We start from the raw sequence: 26,114 nt of genomic DNA on the forward strand, positions 1-26,114 counted from the left end.
ATTTCAAGGCCTACCTTCACCCTCAGTGCCTCATTGCTTGACATCATTGGAAAATAAAAATAAATCAGCCAAGACCTCAGAAAAACAATTGTAGACCTCCACAAGTCTGGTTCATCCTTGAGAGCAATTTCCAAACTCCTGAAGGTATCACATTCCTCTGTACAAACAATAGTACGCAAGTATAAACACCATGGGACCACGCAGCCGTCATACCGCTCAGGAAGGAGACATGTTCTGTCCCCTAGAGATGAACGTACTTTGGTGTGAAAAGTGCAAATCAATCCCAGAACAACAGCAAATTACCTTGTGAAGATGCTGGAGGAAACAGGTACAAAGTATCTACAGTGGGGCAAAAAAGTATTTAGTCAGCCACCAATTGTGCAAGTTCTCCCACTTAAAAAGATGAGAGAGGCCTGTAATTTTCATCATAGGTACACTTCAACTATGACAGAAAAAATGGGGAAAAATCCAGAAAATCACATTGTAGGATTTTTTATGAATTTATTTTCAAATTATGGTGGAAAATAAGTATTTGGTCACCTACAAACAAGCAAGATTTCTGGCTCACAGACCTGTAACTTCTTTAAGAGGCTCCTCTGTCTTCCACTCGTTACCTGTATTAATGGCACCTGTTTGAACTTGTTATCAGTATAAAAGACACTTCCGACTTCAACTGTACCTGTTTTCTGAAGTAGCACTGTGTCTCAATGATCAGTAACGAAATCAGAGTTCAGACGAACAAACATACAGCAATGTCAGACCCCTTATGTTTATTTTATGTACCAACACTACATGAGTGTCCTGTTTTTCAGGAATGGGAGTCGAAGAAGGGGACTTAGAAAGACAATGCTCATGCAGATGGACAGTCTAATTCTGGTCTTGGAACATGTTGGAGCTGATTTGAAAGAGGGGAGAGCAGGTGAAGCAGGCACTCCATTCTCAACTTTTCCACTCCCCTCTTGAGAGCTCAACATTTACTGCACTTCGCTGAGCTGAGAAACGTGTGACTGGAGAAGACGAGACACTGAATCTCTTGGAATTGTTGTAGAACTCAAAGCACTATTTCACTTGGAAACGCTGAATGTTCATTCTGTGATTCAGTAATCGCTTGTGTTGCATGTGGTACCGTTGTTCCTTCAGACTGTGGAAGAGGATATGTTATGGGGATTCCATGTGAATACATCAGAGGGCTGGAGATGGTGAGAGCTGAGTGGTTTGCAGAGGTTGAATATGCACATATCTGCACGAAAGGACACTAAAGGGAAATAGAACGTATCAATTGTGAGTTTGTTGTTAGAATAGTAGCCTAAAGGAGATACTGAAATACAGTTCTATGCTGTATCCGCTATGCAAGTAACTTCAGAACACATACAGTAAGCTGGTCAAAGAGGGAGAGGAAACGACTGTTCATGTATATGAAACACTTATTTCAGATTGTGATTTAACAATTTGGTGCAGCTGGACAACAGACAGAAGAAAAAAAACGATAGAATAACACCTGTATAAAACCAAATAGTTAATGTAATGTGAGACTAATGACTAAACAAAGATGTTCCTTTATTACGTAATTCACTGACTGTTTCTCAGTGTAATGAGCCTTTTTACTTTGAATTACTTTTGCACTTTATATTATTTGTATTGTACATTAAAAGCTGTTCATTGATCTTGTCTTGTCTTTTTCATCCGAGAGAGAGAGATAATATATGCATGGCCATTTTCAATGTTTATTCTGTAAGATTAGTGTCTCTGTCATTAGCTTATACACCATGATGAGGATGTCACTTCCCAATTCATTTTAATACTTGTTTACCTGTGTGCTTGGAAGTCCACCAGTTGGAAAGACCACTTTTGTAGGAGGCAGGACAAGGCACAAGCGGAGAAGAAATCGGAGAAAATTAGCATCACTGAGTGAAAGTTTTTTGGGGGATTCGTGACTTCACAGGTGATGCCTTGCAAGGAATACTGTTCCGACCTCGCAGGCTCCCGAGCCTGTGTAGGGACGTGTTTTGGACTGAAAGAGTGGGATGGGTTTTGTATTTGATGTTGATTTTGGTGTTTGTGGTATGTCTTCTTTCCCACAATGGATGTTTTATTTTTCAAGTTCACTGCCCTTTTACAGTAGCTGTTGGCAATACATATTATAGGTTGTGTAATCTGCCAATAAACCCCAGAGAAGAAGAGGCAGGACAAGGGCAACCTCCACTGAGGTATAAATGAACAGTCGACTCAAGATTTAACCAGCAAAGGGGGAAATGCTGGAGCGCTCCAGAGCCTCTATGTCCTACAGTCTGAAGAAGACATCCTCAAAGCGTTAATACTTTTCCTAACTAGAATATAAACAGTAAGAACCTAGTCGCCACCATACCCCAATCCAGCAGGTGGTGGTAATGCACCATCGGGTTTGCACTCCGCCATAAAGCCTAACAGAAGAGGAAGAAGACTCGAACGGCTGGGTTTCATCCAGATTGCACAGCCAAAATATCGTAAAAATGTATGAAAACGAATGTTTTGGTCTCCATTTAAGGTTATCAGTGTTTATCAATTTATATTTCAAATGTAAATGAATAAATTGTAGAAATGGGCGGGGTTGGGGGTTTTGTGGCTGTGGTAACTAGTGACCAGTTGGCTGGCCTAAACTTCCGCTGCAGTGAATTTGAACGGAATCTAAAAAATATGGCTATACGCTGTTTTTTCTCGGCTCGGAAAAATCTGAACTGCGTCGGCAGATTACAACTCCTCTTGTCGAATGATTGCAGGTGTGTATTAGTAACATATAGCACCTCCTCTAGCCATTTAAAATGTAAACGTTAAAGTAAAGACAACACTTTCAACAAACTAGCCAGCGTTAGCTAGTTAGCTTTCCGTTTGCTAACGTTAGCTAGGGGGGGAATGCAGACCCTAGTTAAACACGTATTCTGACCTTGAATATACAAAGGAGGGGGAAGGGGTCCGTTTTCCCAAAGTACTCGTTTGGTGTGGTGATCAGACAAATGGAAATGTAGCGGAGTTGTGTCTAGAGATTATTTCTGACCTATACACGCTTTATTCGAGAAGGGTGGAACTGCAGCCCGCAATTCGGGGCGATCCTAGGCTGGACACATGACATTTTTAACAATGCTTTTTTTTTTCTGATGAAAACTAGATCATTTCATCAGCCGATTAGACCAGTTTCGTAATATTATCACATGTCCCAGCTGCTTGCCGTAGTTTTGAAGTAATCACGAAAACATGCCTTATTTTAGGTCATTTTTCAGCCTGCTCCTGTTCGTTCTATTGAGCACTTCCGAACGTTCTATTCCAGCCTATTTGTACTACGTCACAATGCCTGCTTTGCTATTGTTGGCAATGAGATCTGCCCACGTTGGTAGTTAATATGTAAACAACACAAAATTACTCATGGAACTCTGTCGTCCCGTTGTTTCCTTTAGGGAATATAGGTATGGCTCTATTTTTGCCAAATATCTCGTAATATGTATATTTATATATATTTTTCGAATTGTACACCATTTTAATCATAATAATCTCCTCTTTCTAATTGTGTAATGATGGGCAGCGTACTCTGCTGTCATCGATCGCTAGACCAGAAATAGTCCAAAGTTGGTCGGTTGTCATCAAACGCAAGCCCCAAAATACCTTTTGCCCTTGGAACGCAGAACCTCCCCCTCCCGTTCCATTCCATTCATTTGTTATGGGTTCACGCCAGTGTTCCATCTTAGCCAATGTTCTTTTGCCATTGGGTGAATTTTGACTCGTTCTATTGTCCAGCCTACATCTGCAGGAACCCATCTTTATACTTCTCTTGGTACATTTGTAAGCCATGACTCCAGTACATGGGCGGGACGCAGGGGCGCTTCTGTACAGTACTGTAGATGGTGGCAATGCACCATAACGTTGGATGCCAACAGCCGATAAACCCCACAGAATAAGAGGCGGGGGCGACAACAGTAGCTAGTACACACCGGTAGTGTCCTTCGCCTGTGTTTTTCTGCAGTTCTGTTAGCGACATTGAGGGAAGATGTTCGGTAGGCGGGAGCGGAGGACACTGTTTGCTAGCTTAGCCAGCTAGTCCTAAGGAGGACTCCGGTACACAGCAGTCGTTGGTGACGCCGCGTGCTAGCTAGCTGTCGCTAACTAGATAGATTTATATATTTTTTCTCCAACAATAATACCATTCTTACACATCAATACAGGGACATTAATGTGAATACAATGAAAAATGAAATAATTAAACACCAGAGAATAATACTGTTTAAGAAAATAATAATGATTGACAAGGAATTACAAGGATAAGCATAATGCCTTTCAACATCATCAAATGTAAACATAGGTACATTTTGAGATTTTATACACAACCATTCATGAATTTCAATCCATAGTTTACTAGGATGGCGGCATGAAAATAAAAATGCTCTAAAATTAATTTCACTTTTGGGATAATGTTCACAATTTCACTTTTAATTAACTTTTGGGATAACTGGACAATTAAGGGTAAAGATAGTTGCTTTTGACCATAGCATGGGTTGGTCACTTCCATAGCAATATATTTCATTATTATCACCAAAATTACTTCATTAATTGGCAATTGCATCCACTTATTGTTGAATTTCTTTTCTGTCCAAAAGGTTCAAGTCATTGGTTTTGTGAACTTGGAAAGTGGGAACAACCTCATAATATAATAAAGTGTTCTTAATAAGTCCAAGTATAGGAAGTGGAATTGCTTTGTAAACCTTCATATATTCTCTCTGAGTAATATTACCCTGAAATGTACCAATGAACTCATCAAATGGCAGAAACTCCCCCGTGTTGTCTAACAAATCACATATTTATTTTGTATTTTATTTCACCTTTATTTAACCAGCTAGGCCAGTTGAGAACAAGTTCTCATTTACAACTGCGACCTGGCCAAGATAAAGCAAAGCAGTGCACAAACAACAACAACAGAGTTACACATGGAATAAACAAACGTACAGTCAATAACACAATAGAAAAAAGTCTATATACATTGTGTGCAAATGGTGTGAGGAGGTAAGGCAATAAATAGGCCATAGTAGCGAAGTAATTACAATTACAAGCAATATCTCTCTTCATCACTCAATACCTAGGTTTACCTCCACTGTATTCACATCCTACCATACCTTTGTCTGTACATTATACCTTGATGCTATTTTATCGCCCCCAGAAACCTCCTTTTACTCTCTGTTCCAGACGTTCTAGACGACCAATTCTTATTGCTTTTAGCCGTACCCTTATTCTTCTCCTCCTATGTTCCTCTGGCGATGTAGAGGTGAATCCAGGCCCTGCAGTGCCTAGCTCCACTCCTATTCCCCAGGCGCTCTCTTTTGATGACTTCTGTAACCATAATAGCCTTGGTTTCATGCATGTTAACATTAGAAGCCTCCTCCCTAAGTTTGTTCTTTTCACTGCTTTAGCACACTCTGCCAACCCGGATGTTCTAGCTGTGTCTGAATCCTGGCTTAGGAAGACCACCAAAAATTCAGAAATTTTAATTCCAAACTACAACATTTTCAGACAAGATAGAACTGCCAAAGGGGGCGGTGTTGCAATCTACTGCAAAGATAGCCTGCAGAGTTCTGTCCTACTATCCAGGTCTGTACCTAAACAATTTGAACTTCTACTTTTAAAAATCCACCTCTCTAAAAACAAGTCTCTCACCGTTGCCGCCTGCTATAGACCACCCTCTGCCCCCAGCTGTGCTCTGGACACCATATGTGAACTGATTGCCCCCATCTATCTTCAGAGCTCGTGCTGCTAGGCGACCTAAACTGGAACATGCTTAACACCCCAGCCATCCTACAATCTAAACTTGATGCCCTCAATCTCACACAAATTATCAATGAACCTACCAGGTACCCCCAAAGCCTTAAATACGGGCACCCTCATAGATATCATCCTAACCAACTTCCCTCTAAATACACCTCTGCTGTCTTCAACCAAGATCTCAGCGATCACTGCCTCATTGCCTGCATCCGTAATGGGTCAGCGGTCAAACGACCTCCACTCATCACTGTAAAACGCTCCCTGAAACACTTCAGCGAGCAGGCCTTTCTAATCGACCTGGCCGGGGTGTCCTGGAAGGATATTGATCTCATCCCGTCAGTAGAGGATGCCTGGATATTTTTTTTAAATGCCTTCCTAACAATCTTAAATAAACATGCCCCATTCAAGAAAATTAGAACCAGGAACAGATATAGCCCTTGGTTCTCCCCAGACCTGACTGCCCTTAACCAACACAAAAACATCCTATGGCGTTCTGCATTAGCATCGAACAGCCCCGTGATATGCAGCTGTTCAGGGAAGCTAGAAACCGTTATACACAGGCAGTTAGAAAAGCCAAGGCTAGCTTTTTCAAGCAGAAATTTGCTTCCTGCAACACTAACTCTAAAAAGTTCTGGGACACTGTAAAGTCCATGGAGAATAAGAACACCTCCTCCCAGCTGCCCACTGCACTGAAGATAGGAAACACTGTCACCACTGATAAATCCACCATAATTGAGAATTTCAATAAGCATTTTTCTACGGCTGGCCATGCTTTCCACCTGGCAACTCCTACCCCGGTCAACAGCACTGCACCCCCAACAGCAACTCGCCCAAGCCTTCCCCATTTCTCCTTCTCCCAAATCCATTCAGCTGAAGTTCTGAAAGAGCTGAAAAATCTGGACCCCTACAAATCAGCCGGGCTAGACAATCTGGACCCTTTCTTTCTAAAAATTATCTGCCGAAATTGTTGCCACCCCTATTACTAGCCTGTTCAACCTCTCTTTCGTGTCATCTGAGATTCCCAAAGATTGGAAAGCAGCTGCGGTCATCCCCCTCTTCAAAGGGGGACACTCTTGACCCAAACTGCTACAGACCTATATCTATCCTACCATGCCTTTCTAAGGTCTTCGAAAGCCAAGTCAACAAACAGATTACCGACCATTTCGAATCTCACCATACCTTCTCTGCTATGCAATCTGGTTTCAGAGCTGGTCATGGGTGCACCTCAGCCACGCTCAAGGTCCTAAACGATATCTTAACCGCCATCGATAAGAAACATTACTGTGCAGCCGTATTCATTGATCTGGCCAAGGCTTTCGACTCTGTCAACCACCACATCCTCATCGGCAGACTCGACAGCCTTGGTTTCTCAAATGATTGCCTCGCCTGGTTCACCAACTACTTCTCTGATAGAGTTCAGTGTGTCAAATCGGAGGGTCTGCTGTCCGGACCTCTGGCAGTCTCTATGGGGGTGCCACAGGGTTCAATTCTTGGACCGACTCTCTTCTCTGTATACATCAATGAGGTCGCTCTTGCTGCTGGTGAGTCTCTGATCCACCTCTACGCAGACGACACCATTCTGTATACTTCCGGCCCTTCTTTGGACACTGTGTTAACAACCCTCCAGGCAAGCTTCAATGCCATACAACTCTCCTTCCGTGGCCTCCAATTGCTCTTAAATACAAGTAAAACTAAATGCATGCTCTTCAACCGATCGCTACCTGCACCTACCCGCCTGTCCAACATCACTACTCTGGACGGCTCTGACTTAGAATACGTGGACAACTACAAATACTTAGGTGTCTGGTTAGACTGTAAACTCTCCTTCCAGACCCATATCAAACATCTCCAATCCAAAGTTAAATCTAGAATTGGCTTCCTATTTCGCAACAAAGCATCCTTCACTCATGCTGCCAAACATACCCTTGTAAAATTGACCATCCTACCAATCCTCGACTTTGGCGATGTCGTTTACAAAATAGCCTCCAATACCCTACTCAACAAATTGGATGCAGTCTATCACAGTGCAATCCGTTTTGTCACCAAAGCCCCATATACTACCCACCATTGCGACCTGTACGCTCTCGTTGGCTGGCCCTCGCTTCATACTCGTCGCCAAACCCACTGGCTCCATGTCATCTACAAGACCCTGCTAGGTAAAGTCCCCCCTTATCTCAGCTCGCTGGTCACCATAGCATCTCCCACCTGTAGCACACGCTCCAGCAGGTATATCTCTCTAGTCACCCCCAAAACCAATTCTTTCTTTGGCCGCCTCTCCTTCCAGTTCTCTGCTGCCAATGACTGGAACGAACTACAAAAATCTCTGAAACTGGAAACACTTATCTCCCTCACTAGCTTTAAGCACCAACTGTCAGAGCAGCTCACAGATTACTGCACCTGTACATAGCCCACCTATAATTTAGCCCAAACAACTACCTCTTTCCCAACTGTATTTAATTAATTTATTTATTTTGCTCCTTTGCACCCCATTATTTTTATTTCTACTTTGCACATTCTTCCATTGCAAAACTACCATTCCAGTGTTTTACTTGCTATATTGTATTTACTTTGCCACCATGGCCTTTTTTGCCTTTACCTCCCTTCTCACCTAATTTGCTCACATTGTATATAGACTTGTTTTTTTTACTGTATTATTGACTGTATGTTTGTTTTACTCCATGTGTAACTCTGTGTCGTTGTATGTGTCGAACTGCTTTGCTTTATCTTGGCCAGGTCGCAATTGTAAATGAGAACTTGTTCTCAACTTGCTTACCTGGTTAAATAAAGGTGAAATAAAAAATAAAATAAAAATGACAATTTAGCAAATTAACACTGGAGTGATAGATGTGCATGTAGAAATACTGGTGTGCAAAAAAGTAAATTAAAACAATATGGGGATGAGTTGGGTAGATTGGGTGGGCTATTTACAGATGGGCTGTGTACAGCTGCAGCGGTCGGTTAGCAGCTCAGATAGCTGATGTTTAAAATTAGTGAGGGAGATGTGTCTCCAACTTCAGCGATTTTTGAAATTCGTTCCAGTCATTGGCAGCAGAGAACTGGAAGGAAAGGCGGCCAAAGGAGGTGTTGGCTTTGGGGATGACCAGTGAGATATACCTGCTGGAGCACGTGCTACGGGTGGGTGTTGTTATGATGACCAGTGAGCTGAGATAAGGTGGAGCTTTACCTAGCAGAGACTTATAGATGACCTGGAGCCAGTGGGTCTGGCAACCAATATGTAGTGAGGGCCAGCCGACGAGAGCATACAGGTCGCAGTTGTGGGTGGTATATGGGGCTTTGGTGACAAAACGGATGGCACTGTGATAGACTGTATCCAGTTTGCTGAGTAGTGTTGGAGGCTATTTTGTAAATGACATCGCCAAAGTCGAGGATCTGTAGGATAGTCAGATTTACGAAGGTTTGTTTGGCAGCGTGAGTGAAGGAGTCCGATTCTAGATTTAATTTTGGATTGGAGATGTTTAATATGAGACTGGAAGGAGAGTTTACAGTCTAGGTATTTGTAGTTGTCCACATATTCTAAGTCAGAACTGTCCAGAGTAGTGATGCTAGGCAGGCGGGAGGGCGGATCGGTTTGAAAAGCATGCATTTAGTTTTACTAGCATTTAAGAGCTGTTGGAGGCCACGGAAGGAGTGTTTTATGGCATTGATGCTCGTTTGGAGGTTTGGTGTCCAAGGAAGGGCCAGATGTATACAGAATGGTGTCGTCTGCATGGAGGTGGATCAGGGAATCACCCGCAGCAAGAGCAACATAAATTAATACCCATGTCAAACCAAAGGTCTTTGAAAATGGATTTCCTATTCATGTGAATAACTCTATTATTCCAAATCAATGTTTTTTGAGGGGGGGGGGGCATGTAATTGTGCTTGAATATAATTTTCAAGAAGAAAACATTTGCTGGTGAAACTTAGGCAATTTCACAGGTAATTTTGGAGGAACAAAATCACATCCCATTAGGAATTCAAGTCCAAGTTTTATCAAACAGACTGTTAAAGGATATGATACCACATAGAGGTAGGATTAAACAGACATCATTTCAACCATTTAATTCTAAAAGTACCCACTAACGACTCAAAATCAATAGCCTGTAAACCTCCACAATCATAGTTTCACTAATTAACATTTCTGAATATAATGTGTTTTATTCCTCCAAATAAATCTAAATAAAATAAAAATACTTTTTTTATATTAAAAGAAAGGAAAGGCATCAATCTTGCACAAAAGAATTACAACCCAAAATTGAGAGATCATGTTGCAGCCACCGACTTAATGAAACTCATGGAATTAGTCCTACTATCAATGTTGAAAGATTCTCTATCTGAAATGTTTTTAGTGATAACAATTCCTAAATATTTAACTTAGTTTTTAACAATTATTGAGGCCATGTTGACTGAGTCACAGCAATGAATTGGCATGAGATCATATTTGTTAAGGTTGAGGGTCAACCCAGAGGCCGTAGAACATTTCTTTATCCTGTTGATAACCAAGGGAATAGCCACCCTATCCTTTTGGAAAAGGGCAGTATTGACTGATATCTATATCTTTACCAAAAATATGGATCCCTTTTTAAATTCTCAGATTTGTTAAGAAATACGGCTAGCAAATCCTTGGCTAAAATAAATAAGAGGGGAGATTGGACAACCCTGTCTAATTCCTCTAACAATAGAGAAACAAAGGGATGTTCCAGTGCTCATAGGCACCGAACTGCTAATATCATATACATCATCCTTATCACTTTACAGAAAATAGTCCCGAACCCCAAAACTAAAGAGAACACATTTTTATTTAGCACTAAAGTGTCAAAAGCCTTAAAAATATATATAAAAACAATATGAAGCCATCATAAAATATCTAATACAATCGTATATGATTATTAATAATGCTTCCTTTTTAATGAAGGCTGATTGAGTCACTGATTTATATCATCAAGGCTCTTTTTTCAGCCTATTGGCATAGACATGAGCTAGGAACTTAAGGTCAGTTGCCAACAATGTGATTGGTCTCCAATTGTCCAGGTAAAGAGAGCCTTTGGTTTGGGTTGGGTATAAGAACTATTAGTCCCTGTCTCAAAGAAGGAGGTAAAATAGGATTAGCAATACCCTCTTTGCAGACCGAAAGCAATAACTCTCTCTAATATCAGGCCAAAAATTACAATAGAATTCAGGAGTCATGCCATCCGGTCCAGGTGATTTACCTATAGGCATTTGTTTAATGGAATGCTCCAACTCCGTAATATCTATATCATAGTCACAGAGTTTCTTAAACCTTTCTTCTATAGGCTAAACAGAGTTATTAACTGAATCAAAAAAGGAATCCAAGTTGCCTTCCGAAAGATGAGATTGATAGTGTACTGTAGAAAGAGCATATTTCCTTATTAACCTGGTAATATCATCAACCATGTGTAGTTAACTAGTGATTATGTGAAGATTGATTGTTTTTTATAAGATAAGTTTAATGCTAGCAAGGTCCTTTTGATGCTGCACTCGCGTAACAGGTGGTCAGCCTGCCACGCCGTCTCCTCATGGATTGCAATGTAAATCGGCGTCCAAAAAGGCAGATTACCAATTGTTATGAAAACTTGAAATCGGTCGACCTCTACTTCCAATCACTACTGGTAAATTGCTCTGAAAAGATTCCCCAAGCAGATGGATATTATTACTGATAGTAACAGGCAGAGCAATAAACTAGATTTAAATGAAGATGAAAAAGCCGAGTTTGCTATTGTCAATGTGATCTGGATGACATATACAACAATAAGGCACAGGGTGCCTTCATACGTTCAAAGGCCAAATGGATTGACAATGGTGAGAGAAAAAAAAAACTTTATTTAATTTGGAGAAATGTACTAGGAATAGTATTTTATTAATTTATGTAAATTATATTATATCTGATGATCTTGAAGGGATTAACCATGCTTGAAGCACAGCGCTGTTTATGACTTCCAGCCTATCAACTCCTGAGATTAGGCTGGCAATACTAATGTGCCTATAAAAACATCCAATAGTCAAAGGTATATGAAATACAAATGGTATAGAGAGAAATAGTCCTAATTCCTATAATAACTACAACCTAAAACTTCTTAACTGGGTATATTGAAGACTCATATTAAGTAGTACTTTAAAGTAAAATTCGAAAACAGTACTTTACACCATGAATGCATAACTTGTATAATATATATATATATATAACCTGTATATTTGTGTGTGTGTATATATATATATATTTTATATATATATATATATATACACGTGTTTGCCTTGATTACTACTAATAATATTATGGCACGAAGTTAAAAAAATATATATATATATTATGTGTATATACAGTGCCTTGCGAAAGTATTCGGCCCCCTTGAACTTTGCGACCTTTGCCACATTTCAGGCGTCAAACATAAAGATATAAAACTGTATTTTTTTGTGAAGAATCAACAAGTGGGACACAATCATGAAGTGGAACGACATTTATTGGATATTTCAAACTTTTTTAACAAATGAAAAATTGGGCGTGCAAAATTATTCAGCCCCTTTACTTTCAGTGCAGCAAACTCTCCAGAAGTTCAGTGAGGATCTCTGAATGATCCAATGTTGACCTAAATGACTAATGATGATAAATACAATCCACCTGTGTGTAATCAAGTCTCCGTATAAATGCACCTGCACTGTGATAGTCTCAGAGGTCCGTTAAAAGCGCAGAGAGCATCATGAAGAACAAGGAACACACCAGGCAGGTCCGAGATACTGTTGTGAAGAAGTTTAAAGCCGGATTTGGATACAAAAAGATTTCCCAAGCTTTAAACATCCCAAGGAGCACTGTGCAAGCGATAATATTGAAATGGAAGGAGTATCAGACCACTGCAAATCTACCAAGACCTGGCTGTCCCTCTAAACTTTCAGCTCATACAAGGAGAAGACTGATCAGAGATGCAGCCAAGAGGCCCATGATCACTCTGGATGAACTGCAGAGATCTACAGCTGAGGTGGGAGGCTCTGTCCATAGGACAACAATCAGTCGTATATTGCACAAATCTGGCCTTTATGGAAGAGTGGCAAGAAGAAAGCCATTTCTTAAAGATATCCATAAAAAGTGTTGTTTAAAGTTTGCCACAAGCCACCTGGGAGACACACCAAACATGTGGAAGAAGGTGCTCTGGTCAGATGAAACCAAAATTGAACTTTATGGCAACAATGCAAAACGTTATGTTTGGCGTAAAAGCAACACAGCTCATCACCCTGAACACAACATCCCCACTGTCAAACATGGTGGTGGCAGCATCATGGTTTGGGCCTGCTTTTCTTCAGCAGGGACAGGGAAGATGGTTCAAATTGATGGGAAGATGGATGGAGCCAAATACAGGACCATTCTGGAAGAAAACCTGATGGAGTCTGCAAAAGACCTGAGACTGGGACAGCGATTTGTCTTCCAACAAGACAATGATCCAAAACATAAAGCAAAATCTACAATGGAATGGTTCAAAAATAAACATATCCAGGTGTTAGAATGGCCAAGTCAAAGTCCAGACCTGAATCCAATCGAGAATATGTGGAAAGAACTGAAAACTGCTGTTCTCTCCATCCAACCTCACTGAGCTCGAGCTGTTTTGCAAGGAGGAATGGGAAAAAAATTCAGTCTCTCGATGTGCAAAACTGATAGAGACATACCCCAAGCGACGTACAGCTGTAATCGCAGCAAAAGGTGGCACTACAAAGTATTAACTTAAGGGGGCTGAATAATTTTGCACGCCCAATTTTTCAGTTTTTCATTTGTTAAAAAAGTTTGAAATATCCAATAAATGTCGTTCCACTTCATGATTGTGTCCCACATGTTGTTGATTCTTCACAAAAAAATACAGTTTTATATCTTTATGTTTGAAGCCTGAAATGTGGCAAAAGGTCGCAAAGTTCAAGGGGGCCGAATACTTTCGCAAGGCACTGTATGTATGGTCTGCTAAAGTATTATACAGCACTATTATACGTGAGTAAACCAGTGCAAAAATATTGCATCAGATATGTTCCCTGTGTCACCACAATAAGTGGGTTATCATCAAGTAAAAACAACCACAACCTTCCCGAAATCTCCCTGATAGTCAGGTGCAAGAGTTGAGAAAAGGGCCAACAAGCTGGCTGACATCTTTCAGTCAAAGGTAAGCCAAAACGAATGTAATTTTCACTAAGCTGTAGGCTAATAACCTGATAATATTTTAGGCTTACATTTAAACTATTTATTTTTAAACATCAACAAATTGCGTGGTGACTTTGACAGGACTTTGAGTTGATTACGACTAAATTGTGACAAATACAACAAGAAACTGTTACAATTCCTGTCCGTATTTCTCAATTTACAGTGGTACAATCATGTCAGATATTTTCCCGCTGATATTATTGCTGCTTTAAAACAGCTCGGAAATCTCCAACTTCGGTTCAAGACAACTGGCAACTCAGAAAAGACTGAGGGGGAAATTACTTTGAACGTTCAACTCGGAATTCGAGGTCAGAAACTCATCTTTCTAAGGCACCGACTTTCTGATTTTAAGATCAGTGACATCATAATTTGACCTCGTTTTTTGTCAGTTACCATTTGTCTGTATAGTACCAATAGTACATACTGGGTGTGGCCGCAGTAAATTACTATAGTTGCTCAGCGAAACTCCATATTTGGTGAGTACATATTATGACATAATGCTTGCAGTGCTGTCTGTCAAAATGAATGGTAGCTAACTGAGCTAGACACGAGACTCGTCATATTCATCATCGTCTCCTCCTCTGCCCAGATACTGGTTTAAGTACTAGATAGCTTGTTATCATTAACTAGCTAGCTACCACTGATTTAGCTAGCTAACTAGCTAGCTGATAATTACTTTGCCTTGCCCAGGCCAATACTTTGTAAACAAGAGACTGTAAACCTTGCTGTGGTGGGGTTGATTGAATTCCAGTCTCTCAGTCAATGGAATTGAAGCATCATGCCTCTCATAGCACTGCATAGACTGCAATCCTTGTATCTAGAATCTATTGTTTTAAACTGTTTATTTGAACTAGAATAAGAGTGTGTTAGATAAGCATGAAGCACTTATTGGTACTGCTCTAGTTTACACTTCTATGTTTACGCCCACTCTCTGTCAAAATATTTTACTGTCATTCCTCTCACAGAACGAGGCTTAAGGGATCCTGAGTTAGTTAGTGGTTATAGCCTGAGCTCTGTTACAAATCCCACAGAAGTGGGATGTTGGCGCTCAGCCACATTAAGTAGGATTTTTAAGGAGTCAAATGTTGTTCAGACGGAAATAGTTTGAACAGCTAATTCCTTCACATGATGTACTTGGTGAAACATACATAAAGGGTTTTTACGGGTTTGCCCTGATTGCTACTAATAATATTACGGCACAAAGTTTTAAAAAAAATCTATTGAGGCCGATGTTCTGAACATTTCTTCTCTTCCATATTTTGCATTCCAGCGCCGTGATTGGCCTCTACAGCACAGCAGCAAAGCAGTGGGGAACAGGTGATGATTGCCATGGTGATGACACCACAGATGACTCCAGCCATGCGGGGACCAATGTGAGACTGCTGGAGATGAGAGCCAGCAAGCTGGAGGAGCAGGTCAGGGAGCTCACGGTAAGAGCCTCAATGGTGAGAGGCCCTTTCTCACAAAGTCCGTTCTTTTTGTCCGAACAATTAGTCTGTAAAAGTATTTATATGAGCACGTCTTGTTTATGGTGTCGTTCACACCAATTGCAAAATATCGTCCTGCCTCAATCTGTCAATTATTTATACAGGTTGAATTTTTGCGTCTTTTCGCATGCGAAAATAAGCTGTTGACCAAAAGAACGCGCACTGCCACTGACAGGTCTGTGGATTATTTGTGTGAATAAAATAATACATTTCTCTCTGCCAGTTTTTTTTACATTTGCAATGTATCAAAGTTTAGCCAATGGGATCACGGCGTTCTCGCCATTCAAACTTCCCCGCCAGTTCATTGCCAACGCTAGCAAGTAAGAGGATCGATCTATGCTTCTATGCCTGGTAGGCTATATATAGTTTTTAAAAATGGCTTGAAATAAGTTTCAAACTACAGTTGAAGTCGGAAGTTTACATGCACGTAGGTTGGAGTCATTAAAACTTGTTTTTCAACCACTCCACAAATTTCTTGTGATCAAACTGTAGTTTTGGCAAGTCGGTTAGGACATCTACTTTGTGCATGACACAAGTAATTTTCCAGCAATTGTTTACAGACAGATTATTTCAGGTAAAATTCACTATCACAATCCCAGTGGGGCAGAAGTTTACATACGCTTAGTTGATTGTGCCTTTAAACAACTTGGAAAATTTCTGAAAATTATGTCATGGCTTTAGAAGATTCTGATAGGCTTATTGACATCATTTGAGTCAGTTTGAGGTTTACCTGTGGATGTATTTCAAGGCCTACCTTCAAACTCAGTGCATCTTTGCTTGACATCATGGGAAAATCCAAATAAATCAGCCAAAACCTCAGAAAAACAATTGTAGATCTCCACAAGTCTCCACAAGTCTGGTTCATCCTTGGGAGCAATTTCCAAATGTCTGAAGTTACCACATTCATCTGTACAAACAATAGTACGCAAGTATAAACACCATGGGACCACGCAGCCTTCATACCGCTCAGGAAGGAGACACGTTCTCTCTTTTAGAGATTAACGTACTGTGGCGCAAAAAGTCCAACTCAATCCCAGAACAACAGCAAAGGACCTTGTGAAGATGCTGGAGGAAACAGGTACAGAAGTATCTATATCCACAGTAAAACGAGTCCTATATCGACATAACCTGAATGGCCGCTCAGCAAGGAACAAGCTACTGCTCCAAAACCGCCATTAAAAAGCCAGACTACAGTTTGCAACTGCACATTGGGACAAAGATTGTACTTTTTGGAGGAATGTCCTCTGGTCTGATGAAACGAAAATAGAACTGTTTGGCCATAATGACCATTGTTATGTTTGGAGGTAAAAGGTGGAGGCTTGCAAGCCGAAGAACACCATCCCAATCGTGAAGCACGGGGGTGGCAACATCATGTTGTGGGGGTGCTTTGCTGCAGGAGGGACTGGTGCACTTCACAAAATAGATGGCACCATGAGGCAGGAAAATTATGTGGATATATTGAAGCAACATCTCAAGACATCAGTCAGGAAGTTAAAGCTTGGTTGCAAATAGGTCTTCCAAATGGACAATGACCCCAAGCATACTTTCAAAGTTGTGGCAAAATGGCTTGAGGACAACAAAGTCAAGGTATTGGAGTGGCCATCACAAAGCCCTGACCTCAATCCGATAGAAAATGTGTGGACTGAACTGAAAAAGCGTGTGCGAGCTTGGAGGCCTACCAACCTGACTCCGTTACACCAGCTCTGTCAGGGGGAATGGGCCAAAATTCACCCAACTTATTGTGGGAAGCTTGTGGAAGGCTACCCGAAATGTTTGACCCAAGTTAAACAATTTAAAGGCAATGCTACCAAATACTAATTGAGTGTATGTAAACTTCTGACCCACTGGGAATGTGATGAAAGAAATAAAAGCTGAAATAAATCATTCTCTGCTATAATTCTGACATTTTACGTTCTTAAAATAAAGTGGTGATCCTAAATGACCTAAGATGGAATTTTTACTAGAATTAAATGTCAGGAATTGTGAAAAACTGAGTTTAAATGTATTTGGCTAAGGTGTATGTAAACTTCCGACTTCAACTGTATATATGTGTATTATATAGTCTGCTAAAGTGAATCTGTGCTATAGGCCGAGTAAATACAGTGGGGCGAAAAAGTATTTAGTCAGCCACCAATTGTGCAAGTTCTCCCACTTAAAAAGATGAGAGGCCTGTAATTTTCATCATAGGTACACTTCAACTAAATAGTGAAGACATCAAAACTATGAAATAACACATGGAATCATGTGGTAACCAAAAAGAGTGTTAAACAAATCAAAATATATTTTATATTTGAGATTCTTCAAAGTAGCCACCCCTTTTCTTTGACAGCTTTGCACACTCTTGGCATTCTCTCAAAGAGCTCTAGAATGCTTTTCCAACAAGCTTGAAGGAGTTCCCACATATGCTGAGCACTTGTTGGCTGCTTTTCCTTCACTCTGTGGTCCAACACATCCAAAACCATCTCAATTGGGTTCAGATTGGGTGATTGTGGAGGCCAGGTCATCTGATGTAGCACTCCATCACTCTCCTTAGTCAAATAGCCCTTACACAGCCTTAAGGTGTATTGGGTCATTGTCCATAACAAATTATGGTCCCTCTATGCGCAAACCAGATGGGTTGGCGTATCGCTGCAGAATGCTGTGGTAGTCATGCTGGTTAAGTGTGCCTTGAATTATAAATAAATCAGTGTCACCAGCAAAGCACCCCCACACATCACACCTCCTCCTCCATGCTTCATGGTGGGAACCACACATGCAGAGATCATCTGTTCACCTACTCTGCGTCTCACAAAGACACGGTGGTTGGAACTAAAATATCTAATTTGGATTCATCAGACCAAAGGACAGATTTCCACCGGTCTAATTGCTTGTGTTTCTTGACCCAAGCAAGTCTCCCCTTCTTATTGGTGTCCTTTTAGTAGTGCTTTCTTTGCAGCAATTCAACCGTGAAGGCCTAATTCACTCAGTCTCCTCTGAACAGTTGATGTTTAGATGTGACTATTACTTGAACTCTGTGAAGCTATTTCTGAGGCTGGTAACTCTAAGAAACGTATCCTCTGCAGCAGAGGTAACTCTAGGTCATCCTTTCCTGTGGCGGTCCTCATGAGAGCCAGTTTCATCATAGCACTTGATGGTTTTTGTGACTGCACTTGAATAAACTTTCAACGTTTGTGAAATGTTCCGGATTAACTGACCTTCATGTCTTAAAGTAATGATGGCCTATCATTTCTCTTTGCTTATTTGAGCTGTTCTTGCCGTAATATTGACTTATTTTACCAAATAGGGCTATATTTTGTCACAACACAGCTGATTGGCTCAAACGCATTAAGAAGGAAAGTAATTCCACAAATTAACTTTCAACAAGGCACACCTGTTAATTGAAATGAATTCCAGGTGACTACCTTATGAAGCTGGTTGAGAGAATGCCAAGAGTGTGCAAAGCTGTCATCAAGGCAAAGGGTGGCTACTTTTAAGTATCTCAGATATAAAATATATTTTGATTTGTTTAACACTTTTTTTTTTTGGGGTTACTACATGATTCCATATGTGTTATTTCATATTTTTGATGTCTCCGCTAATATTCTACAATGTAGAAAATAGTAAAAAAAAATAAAGAAAAACCCTTGAATGAGTAGTTGTGTCCAAACTTTTGACTGGTACTGTATGAATTTGTGTATTATAATTTTTCCTGTATTTTCTTTCATTTTGACTTGATCTGAAAATAGGGTCACTGTCACGTTGTTCTAGAAGTTCTTTAACTTTGAGACTGTGCCTATCTTTGTTATTTTCTATTGGTATTTTCTTGTGTTCAATTACATTTTTATTTTTCGGGCATTTGATAACCTGTTGAGCTACAATATTTTTTTTTGTAGGACTGACGATGGCAAGTCTTTACTTAGCTTGTCTAGCTAGCTGGTAATTCTAAATTTGAATGATGTGACTATGACAGACAAAATGAGAAAGAAAAAATTCAGAAAATCCCATTGTTGGATTTTTAATGAATATATTTGCAAATTATGGTGGAAAATAAACTTTAAGTTTATATAACAAAGTATTGAGAAGTATTTGGTCAATAACAAAAGTTTATTTTCCACCATAATTTGCAAATAAATTCATTAAAAATCCTACAATGGGATTTTCTGGATTTTTTCTTTCTCATTTTGTCTGTCATAGTTGAAGTGTACCTATGATGAAAATTACAGGCCTGTCTCATCTTTTTAAGTGGGAGAACTTACACAATTGGTGGCTGACTAAATACTTTTTTGCCCCACTGTATCTGCCAGATTTGACCCTTATCAATAAGTGGTTGCACAGATTTAGATAAAGCACTCTACTCTAATAAAAAATGTAGTGTCAACATAACCACCCATTGCTTCACAAACATGGATCAACGGCTGATCGTTGGGCTGTGGATCAACGGCTGATCGTTGGGCTGTGGATCAACGGCTGATCGTTGGGCTGTGGATCAACGGCTGATCGTTGGGCTGTGGATCAACGGCTGATCGTTGGGCTGTGGATCAACGGCTGATTGTTGGGCTATGGACAGGTTGCATGCTTTTCTATTTTGTAATGGTTGGCAATTTCATCTTCATAAAGCCTGTATCACAGCTGTCTCTATACCTCCCTCTTAACTTTGCGTGTCAGTTTCTATGATAGGCTACATTTATTTAGTATTATACTATAATGTAGACATGTTTTTGATAGCTTCAAATACTTTCTGTAGCATAAGGTTCTTAATCCATTTTTGGAAAAGGAGAAATGTAATTGGCTAATGTCTGAGTGAGATGCACTGCAGGTGGATTTGATTGACGGGTCCCTTTAGGTGGGTATGAGTTTGCTAATTCTCTTATGTCCTTTCAGAAAGTTTCCTATAACAAGGTCTAGTCTGTCTGGACTGCATCTCTTTAATCAGATGGAAAGAGAACCTTAAGCAGCAAGCGTCATGATGGTCAGCATTTTTTGCGTGGAATGACGACAGGTGCCGGGTTTTTGCATTTTCTCACGTAGTACATAGGGTGGACTGACTGAAACGTGGCCAAACACCTTTCATGATTCATCCTATAAGATGAAAACCTAATGTCGGCCTTATCATATTGTTTTTCCAATGATGTATGATTTTTCTCTCATTACTGCGTCCTCTCCAGCCACTTTGAACAACATATTGCCTCAGAGAATGACCGCAGCAGTGTTGGTGACGTTAATGTGAATTTAGGAGGAAAGTGGAGGGGAAAACGCACCGTAGTTGGTGTGAATGGTTCAGTGCAGGGGTGTCCAACTCATTCCATGGAGGGCCTAGTGCAGGGTTCCCCCAACTGGTGTCCCTCGGCTGAATCTAGTTGAAGATCCCTGGCTTAGTGTCTGCAGGTTTTGGGGTTTTCCTTTCAATGAAGACCTAGACAACCAGGTGAAGAGTTCCTTATTAATTACTGACTTTATTTCATCAATCAAGCACAAGGGAAGAGCAAAGATTCGCAGACACTCAGCCCTCTGTGGAATGAGTTTGACATGTTGTTTAGTGCGTCCAACATCGGAATCTGTGTATATATAAATATTTATCTATATTTTTTTTCACGGAAGCTGTGTTGTATTTTAGGAAAGATACAAAAGAGTGATGGCTGACTCTGACAACGTTCGAAGAAGAACTCAGAAGTTTGTTCAAGACGCCAAGCTGTTTGGTGAGATGTTGTTTTTTCTCCTCCTACCCTGACATCTTCGACCCATTCCGAGTTTGGTCCTTCTACTTTGTGCAGTTGTAATCCCTCTTCCCTACCGCTCCACTCCTACAGGGATCCAGAGTTTCTGCCGTGACCTGGTGGAGGTAGCTGACCTGCTGAAGCAGACGACAGGAAACCTGCAGGTGGAGGAGGACCAGAGACTTGCCCAGATCAAGGACAGACTGCAGGGGGTCTTTACAAAGCACGGCCTTATGAAGATGAGCCCTGTTGGGGCTAAATACGACCCTTACCAGCACGAGATAGTGTGCCACACTCCTGCTGAGGGATGGGAGCCTGGCACCGTTGCTGTGGTGAAGCATGATGGGTACAAGCTCCATGGACGCACCATCCGACATGCCCAGGTGGGCATTGCTGTGATGACACAGGAGCAGGACTAAGGCTTGTGCTCGTCTCTGACCTCTCTGTAGTACTTCACGGTCGTCTGCACCTGACAGATCCAGATGTGCATCAATCCTTTCAGTTACGTAAATGTTTTTCATGTGGGTTGTTTCAATGTTGTCACTTTGTCTAGATTAATTATGTACATACAGTACCTGTAACAAGTTTGGACACCTACTCATTCCACGGTTTTTATTTGTACTATTTTCTACATTGTAGAATAATAGTGAAGACATCAAAACTATGAAATAACACATGGAATCATGTGGTAACCAAAAAGAGTGTTAAACAAATCAAAATATATTTTATATTTGAGATTCTTCAAAGTAGCCACCCCTTTTCTTTGACAGCTTTGCACACTCTTGGCATTCTCTCAAAGAGCTCTAGAATGCTTTTCCAACAAGCTTGAAGGAGTTCCCACATATGCTGAGCACTTGTTGGCTGCTTTTCCTTCACTCTGTGGTCCAACACATCCAAAACCATCTCAATTGGGTTCAGATTGGGTGATTGTGGAGGCCAGGTCATCTGATGTAGCACTCCATCACTCTCCTTAGTCAAATAGCCCTTACACAGCCTTAAGGTGTATTGGGTCATTGTCCATAACAAATTATGGTCCCTCTATGCGCAAACCAGATGGGTTGGCGTATCGCTGCAGAATGCTGTGGTAGTCATGCTGGTTAAGTGTGCCTTGAATTATAAATAAATCAGTGTCACCAGCAAAGCACCCCCACACATCACACCTCCTCCTCCATGCTTCATGGTGGGAACCACACATGCAGAGATCATCTGTTCACCTACTCTGCGTCTCACAAAGACACGGTGGTTGGAACTAAAATATCTAATTTGGATTCATCAGACCAAAGGACAGATTTCCACCGGTCTAATTGCTTGTGTTTCTTGACCCAAGCAAGTCTCCCCTTCTTATTGGTGTCCTTTTAGTAGTGCTTTCTTTGCAGCAATTCAACCGTGAAGGCCTAATTCACTCAGTCTCCTCTGAACAGTTGATGTTTAGATGTGACTATTACTTGAACTCTGTGAAGCTATTTCTGAGGCTGGTAACTCTAAGAAACGTATCCTCTGCAGCAGAGGTAACTCTAGGTCATCCTTTCCTGTGGCGGTCCTCATGAGAGCCAGTTTCATCATAGCACTTGATGGTTTTTGTGACTGCACTTGAATAAACTTTCAACGTTTGTGAAATGTTCCGGATTAACTGACCTTCATGTCTTAAAGTAATGATGGCCTATCATTTCTCTTTGCTTATTTGAGCTGTTCTTGCCGTAATATTGACTTATTTTACCAAATAGGGCTATATTTTGTCACAACACAGCTGATTGGCTCAAACGCATTAAGAAGGAAAGTAATTCCACAAATTAACTTTCAACAAGGCACACCTGTTAATTGAAATGAATTCCAGGTGACTACCTTATGAAGCTGGTTGAGAGAATGCCAAGAGTGTGCAAAGCTGTCATCAAGGCAAAGGGTGGCTACTTTTAAGTATCTCAGATATAAAATATATTTTGATTTGTTTAACACTTTTTTTTTTGGGGGTTACTACATGATTCCATATGTGTTATTTCATATTTTTGATGTCTCCGCTAATATTCTACAATGTAGAAAATAGTAAAAAAAAATAAAGAAAAACCCTTGAATGAGTAGTTGTGTCCAAACTTTTGACTGGTACTGTATGAATTTGTGTATTATAATTTTTCCTGTATTTTCTTTCATTTTGACTTGATCTGAAAATAGGGTCACTGTCACGTTGTTCTAGAAGTTCTTTAACTTTGAGACTGTGCCTATCTTTGTTATTTTCTATTGGTATTTTCTTGTGTTCAATTACATTTTTATTTTTCGGGCATTTGATAACCTGTTGAGCTACAATATTTTTTTTTGTAGGACTGACGATGGCAAGTCTTTACTTAGCTTGTCTAGCTAGCTGGTAATTCTAAATTTGAATGATGTACCGGATGTTTGATCCACCTTCCCCTGTTTCTGGAAGGATGGGGACTATGCTGTTAGGGGATGACAGAGGATCGCCTCATAGGATAACTGCCGAGGTGTGGTGATCTCTAAGGCTCTTATAGCTGCCAAAGGATGACCCAGGTGGGTGTTACACTTTCGGTGGTGGATGTCCCAGCCTATACAGAGCCGTAGCTTTGAACTTCAAAGACAGAAGTGCCTCATGAAAAGCTCCTGGCCTGTCTGATGTTTCTCCCTCCCTGGCTGTACCATCGACGCCACCACCACTCAAGCTACTCCTTTATTGAACGGGATCATTATCTATCTGTGGAAGAACATCTCCAATGAACTGCCAGCTGCCTGTTTTTAAAATTTTAAAAATGTAAAGCTTCTGTATTAGAAACACTAGCTATATAAAGCAAATCTATTATTGTTATTATTAGTTATATGAATGTTATATGAATGTGTTTTGCTATTTACTGACATTCACATGTATGTGTAGATACTCAAGGATATTGTTATACCTCATAAGATCTGGTTGATGAACACCTTTAGTTTACTTCGTCATGTGGAAGTTGTGTACATTTGGAGAAGTTGCATTGTTCATCCTGCCCTCCACCATTGTGCTTGTTTCAGGCACGTGAGCAAGTAAGAATGAAGATCTTGATGTTAGAGAGAATCTGTGATCTTACAGGTTGGGATGGTTGCGTAGAATGTGCCGTTTACCTGTATCTTTATATGAAGGTTGCAACTTTTGCTTTGAAAATGTTGCGATTTATGTATTTATTTGGACATTGTGTTTTGTTTAGCATTACCCAAAGAGCACTGTATATTTTTATGATGCAACAATGAAATGGTTTCAGTTAGGTGGGTTCATATCATCTACCCAACCCCTCTCTCCACTTTTAAAAAATGTTTATCTGTCCTTTTTAATTTAAATTGTACTTTGATTGATGCGCATGATCTTATGTACTACACTTGATTTGATGTACAGTGCCTTCCCGATGTATACACCCCCCTTGACTTTTTCAACATTTTATTACAAATTTAGGATTAAAATGGATTTAATTGAAAGTCAAAGTGCAAGATTTTTTATTTTGTATTTAAAAAAAATATATATATATATATATAAAATGTACTATATCTTGATTCAGAAAGGTATTCAAGCCTCTGAGCAATGCTCCCTCTAATGGAGAGGAAATATCAGCCCGAGCAGAGACGCACAAGATTGAACTCCACTTAACTTTCTAGAGTTTTCCACTTCTTTACTTAACACTATCAACATTTCACTCTACTGTTGGAATTGTGCTTGAGTCAACGCAATAATAGCCACTTTCAATGTAACATACTGAAAGAAAATGAACTATGCAAGACTTCGTATGCAAAACTAACTGCCAAAGATTTTCTTGTAGGCAGAGCAGCATTGGAGTAGGATTCTATTGGATTGACAGACATGACTCATCCACCTACTCTACACAGACCAGCGAGCCATAGCCAATCAGAGCTGCAGTAGGCCTATATGCAAATTGCCATTCACTTTTGAACTGCTGTGTTGATAGCACGTCAAAGCGAGAGCTGCATGTTCCCAAGTGTGCATTTTTTGTTCATATTCTTTGCTAGTTAGTGAGTTATTAACCTAGTTATAGCTAATGTCTAGTTAACAATGGGGGGGTGGTTGCTTCCTACAAGAGCACAAAGCCTGTGCATTTCTAGCCATCTTTGAAGTCCGGTGAAGAGCTTTTATTATGTCGTAAAGGGGGCAGGCAGTGTTGTACTTTGACACTGTCTTGAATAAGCTAAGTAGCCAATAATGCTATGGGAATGATAGTGCAATTTTATTTTGTAAAGTGGTTTCTTGCATCAAACACAACATTTTCAGTCACATTGTCTAATGTACAGGTGGATAAACCACTAAATGTCAAGCCTTGCATGTTAAGTTTTTTCTTTCAAAAGTCTCATGGAATGTAGGCCTACATTGAACACCACACATTTGCTGCTACTGTAGACTGAATGACAGAACAGCTATTTCCATGTTAACATTTAACATCCATGTCAGGATTTCATGGGACGCATTTTTCTCCATTGTTTTTGACGGTAGGTCTACATTCTGATCAAATAGCCACAGCAGCCTACTTGGCCACTGTTAAAACTGTAACATAAAGGGGATACAGCCTCCGTGTTCACAGTAAACATGCGCGCCGGAAGTTCCACAGAATGTAGTTCAAGTTTGTGCTCAGCAAGACCTGAAATCTGCTCAGTGCCGGAAAATAGGTGTTAAGAATCACCTTTGGCTGAGGTTAGAGTTGTGTTTCTTTTGGAGTAAGTCTCTAAGTGTTGCACACCTGGATTGTATAACATTTGCCCATTATTCTTTTTCAAGCTCTGTCAAGCTGGTTGTTGATCATTGCTAGACAGCCATTTTAATGTCTTGCCATAGTTCTTCAAGCCGATTTTAGGTCAAAACTGTAACTAGGCCACTCAGGAAATCTCATCTTGGTAAGCAACTCCAGTGTAGATTTGGTCTTGTGTTTTAGGTTATTGTCCTGCTGAAAGGTGCATTTGTCTCCCTTTTGAAAGCAGACTGAA

The 26,114-nt window shown here is 40.4% G+C and overlaps 2 protein-coding genes across 7 annotated transcripts in view; both read left to right on the top strand.

Moving 5' to 3' along the window:
• The window catches only part of afap1l1b (actin filament associated protein 1-like 1b), a 43,631-nt gene extending 41,967 nt beyond the window's left edge, over nt 1-1,664 (top strand). For all 6 annotated transcript variants that reach the window (XM_029646519.2, XM_029646521.2, XM_029646516.2 and 3 more), the window contains exon 18: nt 813-1,664. In XM_029646519.2, the coding sequence (XP_029502379.1) occupies nt 813-839 (27 nt within the window). In that variant the 3' untranslated portion in view covers nt 840-1,664. The remainder of the gene's footprint in view (nt 1-812) is intronic.
• Nucleotides 1,665-2,623: 959 nt separating this feature from the next.
• On the top strand, nt 2,624-24,602 carry grpel2 (GrpE-like 2, mitochondrial). Its single transcript, XM_029646522.2, has 4 exons — nt 2,624-2,756; nt 15,243-15,402; nt 21,053-21,134; nt 21,246-24,602. Exons 1-4 carry the CDS (start codon nt 2,674-2,676, stop codon nt 21,569-21,571), a joined length of 651 nt encoding a protein of 216 aa, XP_029502382.1. The 5' UTR covers nt 2,624-2,673; the 3' UTR covers nt 21,572-24,602.
• The last annotated feature ends 1,512 nt before the right edge of the window (nt 24,603-26,114 follow it).

The sequence above is a fragment of the Oncorhynchus nerka genome, linkage group LG10 (assembly GCF_034236695.1).
Source record: "Oncorhynchus nerka isolate Pitt River linkage group LG10, Oner_Uvic_2.0, whole genome shotgun sequence".
Lineage (NCBI taxonomy): Eukaryota > Metazoa > Chordata > Actinopteri > Salmoniformes > Salmonidae > Oncorhynchus > Oncorhynchus nerka.